This window comes from Echinops telfairi, unplaced genomic scaffold (genome assembly GCF_000313985.2).
Source record: "Echinops telfairi isolate 266 unplaced genomic scaffold, ASM31398v2 ScPeMD7_4048;HRSCAF=4782, whole genome shotgun sequence".
In the NCBI taxonomy this organism is placed as follows: domain Eukaryota; kingdom Metazoa; phylum Chordata; class Mammalia; order Afrosoricida; family Tenrecidae; genus Echinops; species Echinops telfairi.
In genome coordinates, this window is record NW_022107947.1 from 798,002 (window position 1) to 817,579 (window position 19,578).

The window sequence follows — 19,578 nt, forward strand, 5'->3', positions numbered from 1 at the left end:
AGCACTCCTGAAGGAAACACGGGACGCTCGTGACCACGCCCCTCCGCCTCGACCGGCACCCTGCGGTGCTTTTCACGTGTTCCGGAGTGCGATTGATTCGCGGTTTTCTACTTTATGTATTTTTGGAAGCCCCACCCCTCCTCAAGTTCTTCCCAGCCCGATGTGCTGTGCAGAGATGGACGGTGGCATGAGGACGATTGCCGGCTGTAAGCAGGGAAAGGAACAGAGCCTTCCATGCCTGTCCTAGAACAGTGTTCAATGCAAGTCCAGTTTAGTGGGCGTCCCTGTAACCCGGCCTGCTGTCGGCACGGTGGACCGTGACTGATTCAAGCCGGCAGCTCGCAGGTGCCAGAAAAGGGCACAGGAGGCTGTGTGAGTCTCACCGTGGACAACGTGGCCTGAGTGAGGTGTGGTGCCTCTGCACAGGCTGGGGAGCTCACCCGCTGGGGGTTCCTGGGAGCAGGACTTCCTGGCATCCAGACCAAGCTGAGGGTGGAGAGCCGGGGCAGAACCAGGCTGTGGGCCGAAGAGAGGCCAGGCTGGCCCTGGACAGAATGTCTCCTACCTTAAGCACGAATCAAAGATTTTTTTTTTCCTGGACAATTTAATATATGTGGATGTTGTTTTTACATTCAATAAAAAGGAAGAAGGCACCTGGGAAACTCGGTTGGTTCTGTCATCTGACCCCAGGGCACTCACAAAGTGACCACAGAGAGTGGTCAGACACCGTCTGAGAAGGCAGGCGGAAGGTAGCACAGGGAAGGAGGCGGAGGGGTAGCTCTTGTAGCCATGTCATGGGGTGGGGTTGGGGGTGCTGCTCTGAGAAGTCACGGGGGTCCAGGCAGGGTCTGCTTCCTGGGCGCAGGGCTCCAGAGCAGGGACCCTCTGCCCCCACCCAGCTAAGGCACATTCCTTTCTCTCTCCAGCAAGCGTCCTTCCACCCTGAGGTGAAGGAGGAGGTGCGCACCCGAGCCTTGCGGTACGGGACGGAGTGCAGCCTGGGGTACCTGGATCTCCTAGAGCATGTCCTGGTGGTGAGTAGGGGCGTGGGCCGGGGAAGAGCCACCTGCAGGGGGCCACTGCTTTTCCCTTCTGCAGGAAATCCCTCCAACGGCATTGTCCCAGGACAGCTCCTGAGAATACACAATTCTCCCAGCCAGCACAGAGAGATGCAAGTGTGTAGTCTGGAGGAGGCTGAAGTTAGGATCCAGGAGGCTGGGCAGGGAGTGCCACCCTGCAAAACACCCCTGTGGTGAAGACCCCGTTCTTCCTGGGAGGGGTCAGGCTCCTGAAACAGCCACTCCAGCCTCTGGGACAAGGGAGGGAGAAACCTCATAGCCTCTGTGGACTTATTGTGGTCTTTGAATGAATGGCTTCTAGCACACTGGAAATGCCCCTCCACCCCCTACCTAGTCCGCCAATGACCTTCCCCGAGCCCAGGGTGCCCAGTGTAGGGTTGGGGAAAGGAGGCAGAAAGGAATGCTCCTGGAAGAAAGAAAGGGTGGCCCTGGGGCCCAGCAGATGCCTACAGGTGAGCCTCAGGCTTGTGCACTTTCCCAGCTCCTGGGGCGACGTGACTCCTGCACGGAGCCCCTCCCTTGCCCCTAATGACCTAACCAGGAACTAAGCAAGGACACACCTGCGCTGGCTGCCAGGTGCCATCTGTAGAAGGAATGGAGTTGTGTTCTGGAGGCGGGGACGCCCCCCAGAGGAGAGAGCTTACTGCTACCCTGCTTGTCCCCAGAACTCCCAGGAAGCGTCCAGGAGGTCATCTTTGGATACACAAAGCATGTTCCTACGGGGGGACTGTCCACCCCTCCATTGCTGGGGACACTCTGCCTGTGCTTTCCTGTTTGACCATTGCACAGCCAGGTGAGGCTGGCCTGGCTAAGAAACCATCTGAGACCCTGACATTCAGCCCTTTGGGGGAGCTCCCCTCGCTCCTTGGTGGCAGACCTGAGGCTCAGGCTCAGCTCCTGCCGTCCCTGGCCCTGTGCTCCACCTCGAGGCCCATTGCCCTCGCCTTAAAAAATACATCTGGAGAAGCGCTGGAGACAATGGCCCTGAGTTGCTCTTCCAACCTTAAGGTGAAATTGTCCCCTTTAAACTAAATAACAGCTCAGCTTAAGAAACGGTAACAATTATCCCCCTTTGAATATTGTGTCCTTTAAAAAGAATTGTCTCTATAAGACCAGTTGGTCAACAGCAATTTGAGCACATCGATGAGAGAGCGTTGTCAGGGTCAGGGCAGGGAGTTAATGAGAATGGAGAACAGAAATAACGAGAATGTTGACTTAAAGCGAAGTCTGGAACCAGGATCACTGAGCCTTATGTCTGAGAACTGCAGTGGGAGTGGGTTTGCTGTGTGTATTTTTGTAACAAAATCATGCGTTACTTTCTTTTTTTAAAATCATTTTATTGGCGGCTCATACAACTCTTACCACAATCCATACATACATCAATTGTGTATCATTCTCAAAACATTTGCTCTCCACGTAAGCCCCTGGCATCAGCTCATTTTACCTCTCCCTCTCCGCTCCCCACTCCCTCATGAACCCTTGATAATTCAGAAATTATTATTTTGTCATATCTTACACTGTCTGACATCTCCCTTCACCCACTTTTCTGTTGCCCATCCCTTAGGCAGGAGGTCACATATAGATCCTTGTAATCGGTTCCCCCTTTCTACCCCACCCTCCTTCCACCCTCCCGGTATCGCCACTCTCACCACTGGTCCTGAGGGGTTCATTTGTCCTGGATTTCCTGTGTTTCCAGTTCCTGTCTGTACCAGTGTACATCCTCTGGTCTAGCCAGACTTGTCAGGTAGAATTGGGATCATGATAGTGGGTGTGAAAGGAAGCATTTAGGAACTAGAGGAAAGTTGTATGTTTCATTGTTGCTACCCTGCACCCTGACTGGCTCATCTCCTCCCACGCGCTACTTTCTGTAAGCATTGCTGGTCTTTCAGTCTTTACCCAGGTGACAGGGCACGGTGGCCAGCCGGGGTCCACTAACACTGGGCTGCCAAGGCCTGAACCCTCATGAGTGGGGACCAGAGCATATCTCACACATGTACCAGGAAAGAACAGCTTAGCTAGTCAGCCTTTACAGGCAAGAGCGTCACCAGCCAAGCCAGGCGTGTGCGTGTGTGCGTCTGCTTTGAAGAAAGGGTCAGGTCAGGGGAATGAACCCAGCCAGGTGTGGAAAAGCAACTCTTTCCTTACTGGAACCCTGTGCTCCTCTGGGTCACTGGAACCTTGCTGCATCTGAAAGCTAGCAAGTACAGTCGACAATGTGAGACTTAGGTTCAAAGACAAGTTCGAATCCGGCCACAGAACCACCCCTGCTGGCCTGGGCTTTATCAGGGACATCAGCCTGCGTGCTTGCAGTGAATGACTAGAGAAGTGGTGGGGCGGTGGTGGAAGTGAGGGCTGAGGAGAAGGAGGGGCCTCAGACCGGCCACCGCAAGCGGGGCTCCCAGCCCCCTGCTACTCCGTCACCAGGCTTGCTCCATGTGCCTGCCTTCCCATGGTACAACTCCCGATGCCTCCCCAATCCTTATTTTGGTGAGCAAAGTAAGATGGCATCCTGAGGGGAAGCTGCAGGTCTCAGGGCCTCTGTGAACATTGGAGAAGTTCTAGGAGACGTTCCTGTGAGTCCCTGGGAGATGCAAACAGTGAAGGCATTTGTCTGCTAACCAGAGTGCCTCGGAAGAAAGGCGTGGAGATGGACTTCTGAAATATCAGCCGTCGAACGCTCTGTGGAGCACAGTTCTGCTCAGGGTCCCTGTGGGTCAAATCAACTTTTCAGTAGTGGCTCGGGAGCCACTTCCTGTCTATGCCTCCAGAGACCCCAGCCCCACTGCAGCTCCCGCATGGCGAGAGGCACACCCCCCCTCCCCCGTGCGGGTGCTGAGTCAGCGCTTTCTCTGGCACTGGAGAAGGGACTTGCCTTTTGGGAATGAAGCCTCTCAAATTGCGTACACGGGGGCTTCAAAAGGTCACAGAAAATGGAATTACAAGATGTTCCCAAATGGACTGTGGTGATGATCGCACAATTCTTCTTAGTAGGATTGAATGATTGCATTGTACGATTTGTGAATTGTGTGCCAAGAAAACCACTAAAAATGTTAAGATGGAAAAACAGAGTGTCAATTTTAAAAGAGGATGGAATTTTTTCCCACAAACTGTTTGAAGCCCCTTCAGAAGTAGCTTGAGAGGTGGCATTTGCAAGGTCCCTGGGGGAGGCCAGGTGTTGGAGGAGAGCCAGGGACCACCACCCTCCTCTCCAGGGCCTGGGGGAAAGCGGGCTGCACTTTGTCCCCCACTGAGCTCCTCCCAGGCCTGTCCCCTTTGGGCTGCTGTATTTTCTCTCTCGGGGCCTCCTTGTGTTTACTGTAGAAGCAGGACTCTGCATCCTTACGTGTTCGTGTCTCTTAAGAGCCCACCACCTGTTTCTTTTCCTCTGTCTATATAATGAGTACATTCGCAGCCCATCACTGCGGTAGAAATACGAACGCACTATTTTCCATGTTGGTTTGGAGGTGCTCAGTGCAAAGGTAAGCTTGGGCAAAGGTGAAATTATTAATAGGGGGAAAACTGACATGACGTCGGAACCACTTCTGGTCTTAGGCAAGAACAATACCGTTCTACCTGCACGGTGATAGGGGCTGAACGCTGGGACTTCCGAGGTAGCGGAATGGGAATAACTTCATGCTTTCTTTGTTCGTGTATTTTGTTTCAGTTCTCTTTAAAAAGTGAAACGCATTCTTTAAAGGCTATTTCGTAACAGAAGTACAGGTGCTTCCAGGGGATTATTAGAAACCTAAGTAAGATACAGGCTACTGGGGAAGACATCCTTCTGGGTAAAAGAGGGCCAGCCAAAAAGGAGGAAGACTCAACTAGATGGAGTGACGTGGTGGCTACAGCAGTGGACTCACACGTGGGAACAAAGGTGAGGATGGGCCGGGGCCGTTCCGTCGTCTGTAGCAGGGCCGGCTGCTCACTGTTGGATGTGGTGCGCTGGTGACTTGACACACCTGACCGGGAAAATGAGAGAATCCCTGTAAAAGTGCTCTGCCCTCTCAATTGTGGCCATGTGTTGTTTGCTTGGGTCTGACTCGATACAAACAAGCTCACAGCTCACTTCATTAGCCCTGCCTCCCTTCCGATGCAGATTTGTAAAGAAACCCGGGTAGAATAAGTCTAAGACCAAGAGCACAGTGTTCCCTGCTAAAGAGGTCCCGGGGCCATGGGATGGAGGAGGCCCAGACTTGGAAGTTCACTTTCACTTCTGAATGAAATTTTCAAGAGAGAATCCGCAGGCGGAAGTCAAACTGATTATTGAAGGAAGCATCAAGGTTTTGTTGCAATCTTGAGGGTAGAAGAAAAGAATTGTTCGATTCGATTTTTGAGGCTGGTGGATGTTAAAAAGCAATTACACACTGGTGATTTTTGCCAACCCCTCCCCATTGTATGGTCTTTACAAAAAGACCAGGTGTGAGCAGGTGACAAGCAAAACCCAAAATCAAACTCTTTGCTGTAAGCGTCATCTCATAGCACCCTATGGGACAGGGCAGCGCTGGCCCTGTGTGTTTCTGAGCCTGTCACTCTATGGCGGTAGAAAGCCTCGTCTCTCTCCCGGAAGCCGCTGGTGGTTTCCACCTGCTTGGCAGCCCCACACGTAGCCCCACACCCCCCCGGCTAAGCGAGTCACCTTCAATCAGGGCTGGAGCAGCAGAGCTGTGCTGGTCTCCCTGGTTGTCATTTGATTTGTATAACTGACCATTTGACTCTGGAAAAAGGTTTAAAACTGCATCACAGTATCCGCATCCATATGCCTCCCACCTGTCCCTAACTTAAACTGTTACTTAACATTTGTGCTATGTGCCTTGGGTCCTGGATGTTTTCAAGAAATACAAGAGGACTTCAGCAACTTCAAGGACATTTTCATTAGCGTTTAATTCTTTATCCACGAACTTTCGACACTCTCATAACTTTGAAGTCCTGCCAGTTCCATTCTTATTTTTCTCACTCCACATGGTTGTGATTTTATCACGCAACTGTCGTTTTTTCTCCCCTCGCTCTTTGGTCCCTTCGATTTGAAAACTGGCCCACCCCTTGCCCCCTCTCACCCTCATCAGAGACACAGCAGCAGCAATAGCGGGACACACAACATTCCTTAGGTTGCTAAGTGTGGTCACAGACCCAGACACCTAGCTAGAACCGTGTGGCATCGGAGAGTCCAAATCCTTGTTTGTTTGTTGAGAATCCAGTCCGACCTGAAGCGTGAGATCTGCTTTGATTGAGATCTGGGGGGCGGGGCTGCTGTGGGGAAGCCTTAGAAAGGTGCCCAGTGGAGGGGGTCGGCTTCATGTGTCTGCTGTTTTGCCCACACCGCCTCGCGGAGGGTTTGCATTGCAGGGCACGAAGCAGTTAGGTCCCCTGGGCCGCAGTCCTGCGCACTGTGTGCAGAGCCACCTCTTTGTCTTCAGCACAGCTGCAAGCACTCTTGCTTCTACCAGCGGAACTCTCGTTTGCTAGCTACTAGCACTCACACTGACTGAATGGCAATAAAATAGAGCTCCCCTCCCCCTGCCTTGTCCACATGAGGCTCCTTTAGTGGACACACAGCTGTTCCATTTCTTGGCAGGTCATAGAGCATGTAGAAGCTGGTCCCTTCTCTTACCATCAGGGCCTCTTCTTGTGAAGACAGGCGTCTTTCACCCTCAGTTTGATAGCTGAAGTGAGCCTACCCACCATGTGCTTCAGCCTGTGTTTCACTTGACCAAGGTATAAGTAACACACAGTAAGTAGTCCATGCTTGTGTACTCCATGCTGGTACCGTCCAGCGGTTGACTCCCAAAGACTGAACACCGCATCGCCTCGTTCCATCCTCACCATCAGTGATGTCTGAGCCCGTTCTTGCAGGCATGGCCTCGCTCCATCTCAGTGAGGCTCGACGGTTTTGGTGTCCCTCTGATTTGAGTCGTGACTTATGGATACATCTGTGAAACTATCACCACGCTATAAAAATCACAACTATATTCGTCACCCCCACCCCCAAAGGTAAAGGCAGTTACTGACCTCTCTCTGTTATTATAGATTGGTTTGTATTTTCAAGAATTTTACATAAGGGGAATCGTGAGGGAGCTTCAAAAATTCATCGAAAAGTGCCATTATCTTTTCATTCCATTTATGCACTAACTTCTTAAAGTCCTCTGTATACCATGTACTCTTTGTGGTCCGGCTTCTTGCATTCAGCTTCAGGTTTCAATTCCACCGTCTTGCTGTCTGTATCAATAATGTGCCCCCTTTTATTGCTGAGAGGCATTCTATTGTATCAATATGTCATCATTTGCTTATTCATTCGATTGTTAAAGTGCTCTGGTGGTACATTGGGTGAAGACTTGCCCTGCCAACCCCAAGGTTGGCAGTTCAAACCCACCAGCCGTTCCGCAGGAGAAAGATGCTGCTGCTGCCATCTTTTGGGAAGAGTTACTGTCCTTGAAAACTCGAAGGAACAGTTCTCCGCTGCCCCACGGGGTTGCTATGAGTCAGAGTTGACTCTGGCAGTGGGTTTAGTTTTTGTTTGGGTGTTCAGTTGTTGGTGGACATTGGTTTTTGGGGTGTGTGTGTGCGTGTGTTTCATTCCTACAAGCAAAGCTGCTAACAACATTGATGGACGCGGTCCCTATAAATGATGGTGGCAGTGCCGTCGGTTGGGGTCTGACTCATAGCTGTCCTCTGTCCAACAGGACCAAAGCTCAAGGACGGTCTTGCTCCGTCCTTCGAAGTGCTGCTGGGTTTGATCCCAATGTGGCAACCATTTATCTCAACCACCTGGCGGAGGGGCTTCCTCTTTTTGCACGGCCTTTCTGCTTTCAGGAGCATGATGCCCTTTTCTAGGGACTGCCTGCTCCTAAAACATGTCCAAAGTACATGAGATGCGGTCTCACCAGCTTTCCTTCTTAGGGGCATTCTGCCCGTATCGCTTCCGAGATAGACTTGTTTGTTCTGCTGGCAAACAAGCAAGCCATACTTTCCACATTCCTCACCACGATTATAATTCATATGCATCACTACTCCTGGCCATTGTCCTTAGCCCTTGTCCAGCTCTCACATGCCTGCGAGGCGTGGATTGAGGGGTTTCTGTGTTTGATTTTGTTATCGTTGGTTTTTTTTTTTAAGTAGGATTTTCTATATATGAAATCCAGGTAAATTTCTAGAGGCAGTAATTAGATTTATAGTTGCTTAAAGAGGTTGAAGAGAAATGGGAGTTTATAAAAATTAAAACAAAAATGAAGAAACCTCTAAAATCAATTGTGATGATTGCACAACTGTATTTAATATATTTAAACCATTGCATTTTATAGTACATGAATTATATCTCAATAAAACTTTTTTAAAAATCCCCTTGAAAGAAAATGCTATCAATGGCTTGGGTCAAAAGCACTGTGCTCAAAGTGACATCGTTGCCCTTCAACTCCTGATACCACAGGCTCAAGGAGAAAGAAATGTTTTGAAAATGGTGATGGCAATATATGTCCAAATGAGCTTGACACGATGGATGTGTGGATTGTGGTAAGAGCCGTACGAGCCCCCAATACAATGATTAAAAAACAAAAGGTGTCTTGTGCAGAAAATGTGCCCAATACGATATATCCTTTCATTCCTTGACTGTTAGGTTCCATGAGAATTGATTATGGATCCAAGCAAAATAAAATCCATGACAACTTCAATTTTTTTTCTCCTTGTATAATCATGTCTCCTGGTCTGGTTGGGAGGACCCTTGTTTTCTCTGTGTTGAATTGTAATTCTTACTGAAAACTGCAACCCTGAACTTCATTGACAAGTGCTTCAAGTCCTCTTCCCTTTCAGCAGGCGGGGTGGTGTTTATCTGCATATCACAAGTTGTCAGTAAGCCTTCTCCATCCTAATACTGAGCCCTTTCTCATACCACCCAGCCTCTTGGATTATTTGTTTAGCATGCCAATTGAGTGAATATTGTGCAAGGATACAACTCTGATGCACACTTTTCTTGATTTTAAACCACACAATATTCCCTTGTTCTGTTCAAAGAACTCCCTTTTTGGTTCATGTACAAATTCATTTGACCAGATGTGTGGATCTACTGTTGCATTTTCTACTCCCTTGATTTATATTTATCATGATGCCAAAACTACAGTTTTGATTGCTGGACCTTCGTGACTTTTTAAGTGAAGTACTGCATATACATATATAAGCTGACCCGAATATAAGCTGAGAGACCTAATTTTACCATAAAAACTACATTAAAATGTGCTGAAAAACTCAGCTTATACGTGCGAATATACGGTAACTTAATACTTCAGATTTATTTTTCATTTTTAAGACTGCTTTAACTATCTTAAGTCTTTTTGAATTCCTATATTAATTCTAGTATAGTCATATTAATTTGTACCCAAAAAGCCTACTTGACTTTGATTGAGAATATATTGAATCTATAGATCAATTTAGAAAGAATTGACGTCTAAACAGTATTGAATCTTTGAATCCATGAATAAGGTATATCTCGCCATTGAATTAGGTCTTCTTTAATATTTGTCAAAAATATCATTTTCAGTGTATAGATCTTGCACTTCTGTTATCATATTTGCCCTAGATATTTCATAATATTTTTTGAAATATATAAATCATGTATTTTTAAATTTCTAATTTTTCCTTGCTAGTATATGGAAATACAATTGACCTTATGGACTGTGACCATGCTAATCTAACCTGTAGAAGCAGACATTCTTGTTATCTCCTCCCACCGCGACACCCATCCCCTTTCATGCCTTCCCCCAATGCAGGCATTGGGTTTCCTCACCTGTGAACTCCGGGACTTTACGGGGGTTACCACCCCCCTTGTGATGCATGTAACTGCTGAATATGCATGTCTTATGATGGTTACCTATAAATATCCTGAGACAGTAAAGATTCTCTCTGCGCAGACCTGGCTGCTGAGATCATGGCTGTCCCGGAGGTGAGCATGTTGCCATGAAGTGTCTGACTCCTTTATCTTTCTGTCCTATCCCTCCTATTCTTTATGACTTTACTGTAATCTTTATATATATATATATATATATCTATGATAGCCATACAATTGTGCCTATGGACCCTTCCATTGTTAGAGGCTGGTTTACTCTGGCACCAAGTTAATAGAAACTGCTCAGGGTTGCCCCCTTCAAGCGGCACCCAGGGCAGGTACCAGGCCTGCCATTCCTTAGATACAGCTCTGCTCTTAACTACCTGCCCACCCACTTGCTATGATAGGAAGTAAAACCACTCACCACCTGCCCGCCACGTCTCCGTGGCCCTAATGTTCTTTGGCATCGGTCTAGAGAACCATCAGGTTCAGAGTGGTTCCAGCATCATCCCTCTGTGCTTCATGCCCTTGTTCACTTGTTTTCCCTCACCCGTGAGTCTGTAATGAGTTCTTCATGCCTGCAGGGTGCTGTGTGCACATCCCAGGGGAGAGGGTGGGGATGAGGCACCAGCTGAAATGACTAACTGCCAAGAGCAAATCAAGTGCCAAGATGCCAGGGTGAGGAGCGCGGGGACAGCGCACGGGAAGGGGTGCTTTTAAAACACGGACTCATGAGTTTGGATGTGGAACAGTGTTTTCTGGGCGCTGGTCACAGCATAACCCTCCCCAGACCTTTTTTTTTTTAACCTTCTCTTAAAGTCATAGTATTGGCAGGGTAGGCTTGGGGTCCAACCACCATCGTTCCCAGACTCCTGGCCAGGTGACCGAGGGTCTGAGGTCAGGAAGAAGAGAATTCGCACATAAGGAGCCCCTGCTGTGTGCCAGTGTGAGATTTGCCATGCGGACTGTGTTCCTTTTGATCGTTTCACCACCCGGAGGAGTATTTAGGACTGAGATGAGGAAACAGCTTGAGGAGGTCAGTCATTTGGCTGATGTCCTAAGTCTCCAAAACTGCCTAGCCAGGCGGCTCTGGTGTCTTGTCTCTGCTGTCTTCCCACTTCTGAGTCCACACCACGCTGCTGTGAAGTGGGGTGGTGGGGGCAGAGGGGTGTAGGAAGAGGCTGGTACAAATGAGAGCTGAGACCCATGTTAGAGGATGGTGACTAGCACTCACCCCACTGCCCCAGTCCACTCTTTGATGGATTTCAGCAGAATTCTAAGTACACTGGATGAGAGCTTGCGATTTTCAAAACCTTTTTTTTAACACTAGGGGAAAAAACCCCAAAATTTTAAAAAACACGTTTGGACTTGTCCGAAAGAGGGCAAATGAATGATAGTTCTTCCAGATGAACTTGAGGTCAGAACCCTGGGTAAGGATCATTCTAGATTTTTCTAGGTCAGTTCGTTGTTAGTCACATAGGAAGCAACTGTCTCCGTGTCCCTTGTGACCCTCGTTGTGTGTGTCACAAGCACCAGCCCCCCTGGGGCTTGGAGCTCCCTCAGCATGTTCTTACACCTGGAGGTTTTCATAGGCTTGAGCTTCAAACTGTGCCCTAAGTAGTGCCTTTCGATCTGCATCCCCGTGTGACCTTTAGGAACTATGTCAGAGGGGACGTTAGGGCCACCCTTGACTGGACCCAACTTTGCATTTCTCACACGGGGAAACTGAAGAGGAGACAGTCTTAAGTGTCTCCCAGCAAGATTCTCTGATGTGCCATTGGGTCAGGAACCCCGCTCTTACCCAGGGCTCCCCCTCCATACCCACCAGTAAGAGTCCACTTCTGAGAGGAGCCAGTCAGGGTGCAGGGTAGCAACGATGAAACATACAACTTTCCTCTGGTTCCTAAAGGCTTCCTCCTCCCCCACTATCATGATCCCAATTCTACCTTGCAAGGCTGGCTAGACCAGAGGATGTACACTGGTACAGATAGGAACTGGAAACACAGGGAATCCAGGGCGGATGATCCCTTCAGAACCAGTGGTGAGAGTGGTGCTACTTGGAGGGTGTTGCGAAGATGGGTTGGCAGGGGGGAACCGATTACAAGGATCAACATGTGACCTCCTCCCTGGGGGATGGACAACAGAAAAGTGGGTGAAGGGAGACGTTGCACAGTGCAGGATATGACAAAATAATAATTTATAAATTAGCAAGGGTTCATGAGGGAGTGGGGAGCAGGGAGGGAGGGGAAAAAATGAGGAGCTAATACCAGGGGCTTAAGTGGAGAGCACATGTTTTGAGAATGATGAGGGCAAAGAATGTACAAATGTGCTTTACACAATTGATGTATGTATGGATTGTGATTAGAGTTGTATGAGCCCCTAATAAAATGATTTTTAAAAAATTTTAAGAGTCTATTCTGGTCACATGATCACCACCCCCCTGACGCGTGTTTGACTCCGTCTTTCCCGTAGATTCTTCAGAAACCAACCCCAGAACTCAAGCACCAGTTGGCTGCTTTCTCCAAGCGAGTTGCCGGGGCGGTGACCGAACTCATCCAAGCGGCAGAAGCCATGAAAGGTACTTGGGTCTCTCACGTCGCCGGTCCTGGGTTAGCAGCGCCAGCGCCTGTCTGTGCCAGCGCCGGTGCAGTGGGCTGAGAGCAGCAAACGTGTCCCCAGGGACAACCCTGTCTTGGCAAATATGGTGAGAAGAAAGATAGCAAGGTACTGTGTGAAAATTCTCATGGGAACAAAGGAGGATAGGTTTGATGTAAAATGCATGTCACGCAGGAAGCAATTCTTCTCTCCAGTCTCCGTATCGAAGCACTTGCGCCTACACAGCATGGTCAGTTGGGAACGGTTTCCTTCTCTGAAGGACGTCACCATTTATTTTCAGGTGCGTCTTCCCTGACTGCAAGATTTCTTTTCACCCCGTCACCACACTCAAATTTAGAAAATGTGCCTTGTTTGCACACCTCTTCTTGGTTGAAAGGAAGCCATCCGCTCATGGAGAAAAGGTCTTCCTCCCAAACATGCCTGTCTCTGACTTGAAGAGAGTGGCTGCCGGCCGGTGTGCTCTCGGGCAGAGAACTCGGCGAGCTCTGGTCAGCGTAAAGTAGCCTCTTGAGGACACTGGCGTTCGCTCTTGAGCTTTATGTTGGGGGTCAAACTTAGGCTCAGGCTAGCATTGGTCTGTGAGACCTTGACTTTGGAAGCTGTGATAGAAGGCTGCTCCTCTGATTCAGAACCTCTGCTCAGGCAGGTCGTCTCTGTGAGGACTCGAGAGAAGACTCTAGGGTAGTGGTTCTCACCTTCCTCGTGTCGCGACCCTTTCAGACAGTTCCCCTGTGGTGGTGACCCCAACTCTAAAATTACTTTCCTTGCTACTTCACAACTGTACTTTTGCTACTGTTGTGAATCATAATGTCAGTATCTGATCGGCAGGATGTATTTTCATTGTTAACAAATGGAGCATCATGAAAGCGTAGTGATGAATCACACAAACAATATGTCGTTATATATTGTGAAATACTTACTTCTAATGACAAATCAATGACATGGTGTCTTGAAGCATGGTGTAGCCTGGGTAACAGTCGGGTACTCGTATGTGGGCATATCTGCGTGTGGGCGGACCCCCTGGAGACAGAGAGGAGTGGTGTCTCGCTTCCTAAGACCATCGGAAATCTGTGTTTTCTCATGGTCTTAGGCTACCGACCCCTGTGAAAGGGTCGTTTGACCCCCAAAGGGGTCGCGACCCACAGGTTGAGAGCCGCTGCTGTAGGATGACGCCACCAGGTAGTAGGCTCCTGGCGTCGCCCTCCATGCAATGGCAGACACTATTCAGAACTAAGTCAGTGGCCTGAGAGCCGCACCTACCAAGAATGACCCTCTTCTGGACTGATTTCAGGAACCGAGTGGGTGGATCCGGAAGATCCCACGGTCACGGCGGCGACGGAATTACTGGGGGCCGCAGCGTCCATTGAGGCTGCTGCGAAGAAACTGGAGCAGCTGAAACCAAGGGCAAAGCCAAAAGTGAGTACCTTTTCTTCTGGCTCTTGTCTGCTGTCCTTGACCTGGTGGACGCGGTGGATCAGAGCTTGGGGTCCCGCCGCGCTGAGCTTGGCTCCTTCCCCAGAGGTAGGCCAGCACTGGCTTCGAAGCACCACTGAGCTGCAAACCTGCTCTTCCTGCCCAGCATTTTCCTACAGGTGATGGGGAAAGTCAGTGGGTGATTCTCTCCCGTTAACCACCCAGGAAAGCCCCTCCCAGTGTCCAAAGGAAGAGTAGGGATGTGCCATCGTGAGTTGGTTCTACTGTGTAAGGAATGATACTTCCCCGATAGTGCATGCGAAGCTGTCAGCCTCTGATGTCACGGCTGTTGTCACGCTTCGTGCAGAGAATGTGCTGGGCCTCTCCTTTCTTTAAGCTCTGTGGAGGGCAGTATGAACCATGTAAGTGTGTCTGTGCACTACAGGTCTTCCAGTATATGCTGAAGATTGTGCTGGGGGTGGGGCGGGGATTATCTATCATCAAAATATATTTTTAGAACTTGAGATCATGAGTTTACAGTAAGCAAAAGAGTCCTTTAAAGGAAAGAGATTTTTAGATTGGACAGTACGGAGGTCAACTATTGAGTTAGAGGATTGTGGGCTAGTGGGGTTCAGGGGCAAAGCCAATGGTGTAAACCACACTCAGTCACCCCACCCCAATGACTGTCTTTCCGTGAAAACGTGTGACCAGGGCCCTTTTTGCCTGTCTACTCAAGCAAGCCCTCAGTGGTACATAAACCTCACCCACCCCTTCCAAAGACCCAAATGCATTAGAAGATAAAATCCGGCTCTTCCTATATAAAAAAAAAAAATCATAATAATTGAAACTCCTTCAGTTTAAGTTTGCTTAAAATGTCTCATACTTTGTAAGATCAAAGGATGGTGTATGGATTGTTATAAGAGCTATAAGAGCCCCCAATAAAATTTTTAAAAATTTGTTAAAATTAAACAAAATTTTTAAAAAGGATGGATACTAAATCCTGAAAAGTACCAAGTCATCCCAAAGTAATTCTCTGACCAGTGTTGTACATAAAATAGACATGCGTCCAACAAGTCTGATAAACTTGGGGACGTGCTTAACACCGTGGAATTCTTCAAAGTTGTTCTAACCTCGATAACGGCATTTAGAAAATTAATTTCCTCACCAAGGTACAACTCACAGGTTTTGGCTTTGATTCGGGGGCTCACCAAGGTTCTCTTGGCTGGCTTCTAACCTGAGGGTCGGGGTTGCTGAGATTGTACTATTTTTCTGTCAAGCTGCAGAGCAAAGTGTGGGTGGGGATGGGGGCTCTTCCCCTAGTTAAGGCTTTGTCTCCGCCTTATCAATCCAATCAATCGTGAGTGAAGCTGTACTTAGAATTTTCGGAGGACCACTGACTACCATGTAGAGGTGCGGTTTTTCCTCCTCCTCCCGTGCTCTATCAGAAGTGGCCTCTCTGGGAGAGATTCTGTCTGCCGGTGCCTAGGCCGGGCCAGTGACACTGCCCTGCTCGGGAGAATTGGCCCGATGCTAACGTAACACCAATGCTGTGTCGGTTTCTAAGACTCCCTGCTCTTTCCCTCTGTCCTTCCGCAGGGTCCTTCCGAGCTCTTGTGTGTGTCCCCACCCCGTCACTTATTTATCTCATGTCCCTGAGCAGGAGAACCAAGCTGTTAGAGCTCTTACCCCATCCATAGGATGGCTACAGGATTAAATGAGTTAACACTAGAACATGTCATGACTCTGAAATGACACTCCATGAGACTCGATGAGACTCAGTCAGTGCTAACGCCACCCCCGCCAGGGTTGTAGTCCACTTTACGAGTCAAAGCTACAGGGGACCATGACTCTCCAGGCCCCTGAGCTGATGGTCTTCACAGCAATACAAAATGAAAAGAAGAGAAACGTAGCGCACATCGATTGAGCACCAGGTGTGTGCGGGTCGGCCTCTGGGTGGTGCAGCAAGTCCGCGAGGCGGCCACTGCTGTCACCCTGGTGAGTCAGAGGCTCCGAGTGATGAATGACCTCCCCAAGGGCCACCCACCATGGCTGAGGGGACGGGGAGGGCACTGGGCAGCAGTTAGGGTCTGATAGCAGTCCCCCGGCACCCACCTCTGGGAATCTGCCCCGTGAAGAAAGTTCTAGGAGAGGGCTATGTGTGGTGGTGAGCATGGACACTGGGTGCTTGTCCCCTGGGAGGTGCACTGGGCAGTTATCTCAGACGATGCTCAGAGGACGTTGTTGCAGGAAGAAGATGCCCGTGCTGCCCTCTAAACTCAACATGAAGCTCCAGCGGCAGGACTGTGTCTTTGTGAGGCTTTACAACTTAATTCGGAAACCAAAACGCAAAACCACTGGTGTGTGAAGAGGAAGACAGATGGGGGAGGCAGGCGAATCCTGCAGGAGTGGGGGTGGCGGGGCTGGTCTGTGTCTAAATGACATACACCAAGTGTTTGCAAAAAGTCAGCATTTAAAATATTGGGGAGGCTGCTGGGGTGGCCTGGCGAGCACTTCCTACCATCCTCCTAGGACACCTGGCCTTTGCACGTAATGTCCTTGGAGAGCCTGGTTGTCGCCTCGAAGGAATGCATTATTTATCATTAATAATGGCCGAGGGGACTATGGTGCAGGAAGAAGATCCGTGGGCTGTCATGTAACGTCCTCCAGTAAAGGTCAATGTTAGCACAAGTCGTGGCTCTGAGTCCTCTCACCTGGGCCTGCCAACTTGGGGCTGATCTCACCCTCGTATCAGCAAGGGTGAGCGTTGCTACCAGCAGCTCCCACCCCCGGGAGCGAATTATCTGTAAAACTAAAAGAACCAGGGACCTGAACCATGGTGTTTGTGCCTGACTGGGAGTGCTAGCCACATTGCAAGACTAACTGTGAAATAAAATACCTGTGCCTGAATAAAGGAAGTTGTTGCCCCCAGTGTAAATAAGTAAGATCCCAATCTGACCGCATAATCAACCAGATTGTTGAGGTTGGTTGTATCCACTCACCTTCTCCTGCAAAAAGTGAAGCAATCCGAAGATACTTTGAACAGTCACCATCACATCCTTACCCCTAAAAACCCTCCTCACTGCTTCTCGCTCTCCTTTCTCTCCCTGCCCACCACCCCGCCCCGCTGTCTCACACACAGTATAGTGACTGGTCCTTCCTTCTCCAGTGGGGGCATTTACCCTGTTTGGGGAGTAAGAGAGGCAGTGGTGCTGTTTACATCCTCTGCCCCTGCTCTCTCGGGTGGCCCATTTTCAAAGGGGAGCGGTCATCCTGCTTGGCTCTGGCAGCACATGTGCTCGAAGTGGAGTGGCCCGGGCTGTCGTGAGACGATGTGGCTAGCACAGTCCCCTCTCTGGCCCTTACCATTTAAGCATACCTTTCTGCCCCACATCTCTTAGAGGTGAATTAACAAAAAATAATAATAATAATTTGCTGTGGAATCCACCTTTTGCTTGGGAAGACGGTGTGATGCCAAAGTGAGAGTCTCGGTGAGCCGTGCTGCGTGTCCCTCGATCTTGCTAACCGCGCCGTTCCCATGCTTGCTGTCAGGCCTGAGCCTGCAAAGATAGGTACAGGAGCCCTAGCCTCCGTACTGTGCCTGTTCTCGAGCGCAATCGCACCTGGATGCCTTTTCTGCAGGCCTCTGTGTGATATGTTTGATATATTAGGTTGTTATTTAATCCAACTATATATCAAACATATTCCTACAGTGTCTTGCCCTGTCTCCGGGGGGCAGCAGGGAAGAATACGATAAAATCACAAGGAGCTTTAGAAGGTGGCATGCTCACTACTTTCATCCTGTCAGACAGTCCTCTTCCCCTTGTAGCTTTCGGGACCTGCATCGGATGGCTAGGTCCCTTGTTTATTGTCAAGGCAAATCGTGCTTGTTGGTGTTGCATCAGGGCATGGGTGTCATGTACAACTCAGTTTTGTGCAGTAATGGATCCTTAAGGAGTGGGAGGTGGAGAGTGGGATTAATGGAGGATGTCGAGTTCAGTCCACATTATGCGCCACGGGCTAAAAGCCAGGAAGACCGCCTGTGAGCACATTCACATTGCTACCTCTGTCTCCGTGGGGTCCACTGGGACTGATGCTCAATGTAGAGCTTACTCATTTTCCTCATCAAGGTTTCAGGTCAAAGAAAACACATACCTGTCAACTCCCCGTGGCCTCCTCTCCCTCCGCTGCTAATGCCAGCACGTGGACCAAGTGGGCCACAACAGCTGTGTGGATGGGCGGTCCCTGGGCTTTCTAACGCCTTGGTCAGGCCTTCGCATAACAATAAAGATCCCTGTCTGTCGAATTTCCTGGTGGGGGTTAACTTGTCAGCCGAAGTTGATAATGTTTAGAATAAGCCGAATAGAAAAGGGAATAAATCCACAGCCCAATAGACTGCAACAGGAAGATTAGGGTCAGGAAACAGAACTTCTTCCTTCCCCGGATACAGAACAGTCTTCCTTGGTTGGTTTGGACGCTTCCCTTCCGTGTGCGCTCTGCCCAGGCCCTCTGCGCAGGCAGCCCCGTGAGCACTGCTCTGGGGGAAACAGCTGCTTGGCTCCTGGTTCGGGAGTTTTAGAGGAGAGACGCTGGGCCCCAGAGAGCAGGAGTGGATGACCTTTTTCTGCCCCGGCTGTTTGGGTATTTAGTTCATTATTCAAGGGCCTTACTAAATCACCACCTTAAACATCAGCCTGCTATGTTTAGTCAGCCATTTAATTCAGTCAGCCCTAACGGGATGGCTGGGACCATAGCTGGTCTGATGATTCCACGGCTCCATACAGCCCTGGAGGGCCCCTGAGTCAGCCTCCACTTGGTGGTTACTTGTCCAGGCATGGCTAACTGTCACCAACTCTTGAGTGCCCGTTGAGGGATCCAGGCAAAGTAGACACCTAACCCACTTGTGACTGTTTGTCCCCTAGGACTCCGGAGTGGACCATTATTAATATGGATGCTCACTCGGTGTAATTTCCCTCCTCCTACCATGTAAACTGCCCTCTGGCTGAACTCTGGGGCTTTGGAACCTCATTTTTTAATACTTTTGCCTTCAGTCAACAAACATGTGTCGCAAGGGCGCCTCTCGCCCTGATTTTGTGCTAATGGAACAGAAACTGAATAAAACATAACCTAAGCCCTGGAGGAGATCGCAATGGCAGGATTAAGTAAACTGATTTTTTTTTTCTATGTCCAGGCCAGCATTCTCCACAGAACAATTCAGAACCAGGTGTCTGGGTAGTGCAAACAGTTAAGCACTGGACTTCCTGCTAAATAGGGAGAAAGGCCTGGCAGCTGCTGCTGACAGATCCCAGACTTGACAGCCCTGTGGGGCAGCTCCGCTCTGCACACATGGAGTCAACTCTGGCAACTAGTGACAATGAAGCCCATAGCCACGGTCAGTAGAAACCCTTCCAAGTCTGGCCTAGTGCAGCTCTGAGCCTGCTGGAGAGATCCTGCCCCTTCACCAGATCGTCACAGTCAACTAGCCTGTTCCAATTAGAGCATTTCCTTAAATTGGTTACCTTGGCTTGGAAAGGAAAGTCACACGCTTAAGATTAGGCATAATTTTTCAATAGAATTTTGATAATTCTAAGAGCTCTTTATAAGAAGAACTTGCTGAGTTCTCCCTCAATGCAAGAATACTTTCTTCTATTAAATTGGCATTCT

At 49.3% G+C, this 19,578-nt stretch overlaps 1 protein-coding gene across 1 annotated transcript in view; it reads left to right on the plus strand.

The window, feature by feature from the left end:
• The window catches only part of TLN2 (talin 2), a 351,431-nt gene that overhangs the window by 314,002 nt on the left and 17,851 nt on the right, over positions 1–19,578 (plus strand). The window contains exons 48-50 of the mRNA XM_045294950.1: positions 927–1,034; positions 12,361–12,466; positions 13,796–13,920. Of these exons, the coding sequence (XP_045150885.1) occupies positions 927–1,034; positions 12,361–12,466; positions 13,796–13,920 (339 nt within the window). The remainder of the gene's footprint in view (positions 1–926; positions 1,035–12,360; positions 12,467–13,795; positions 13,921–19,578) is intronic.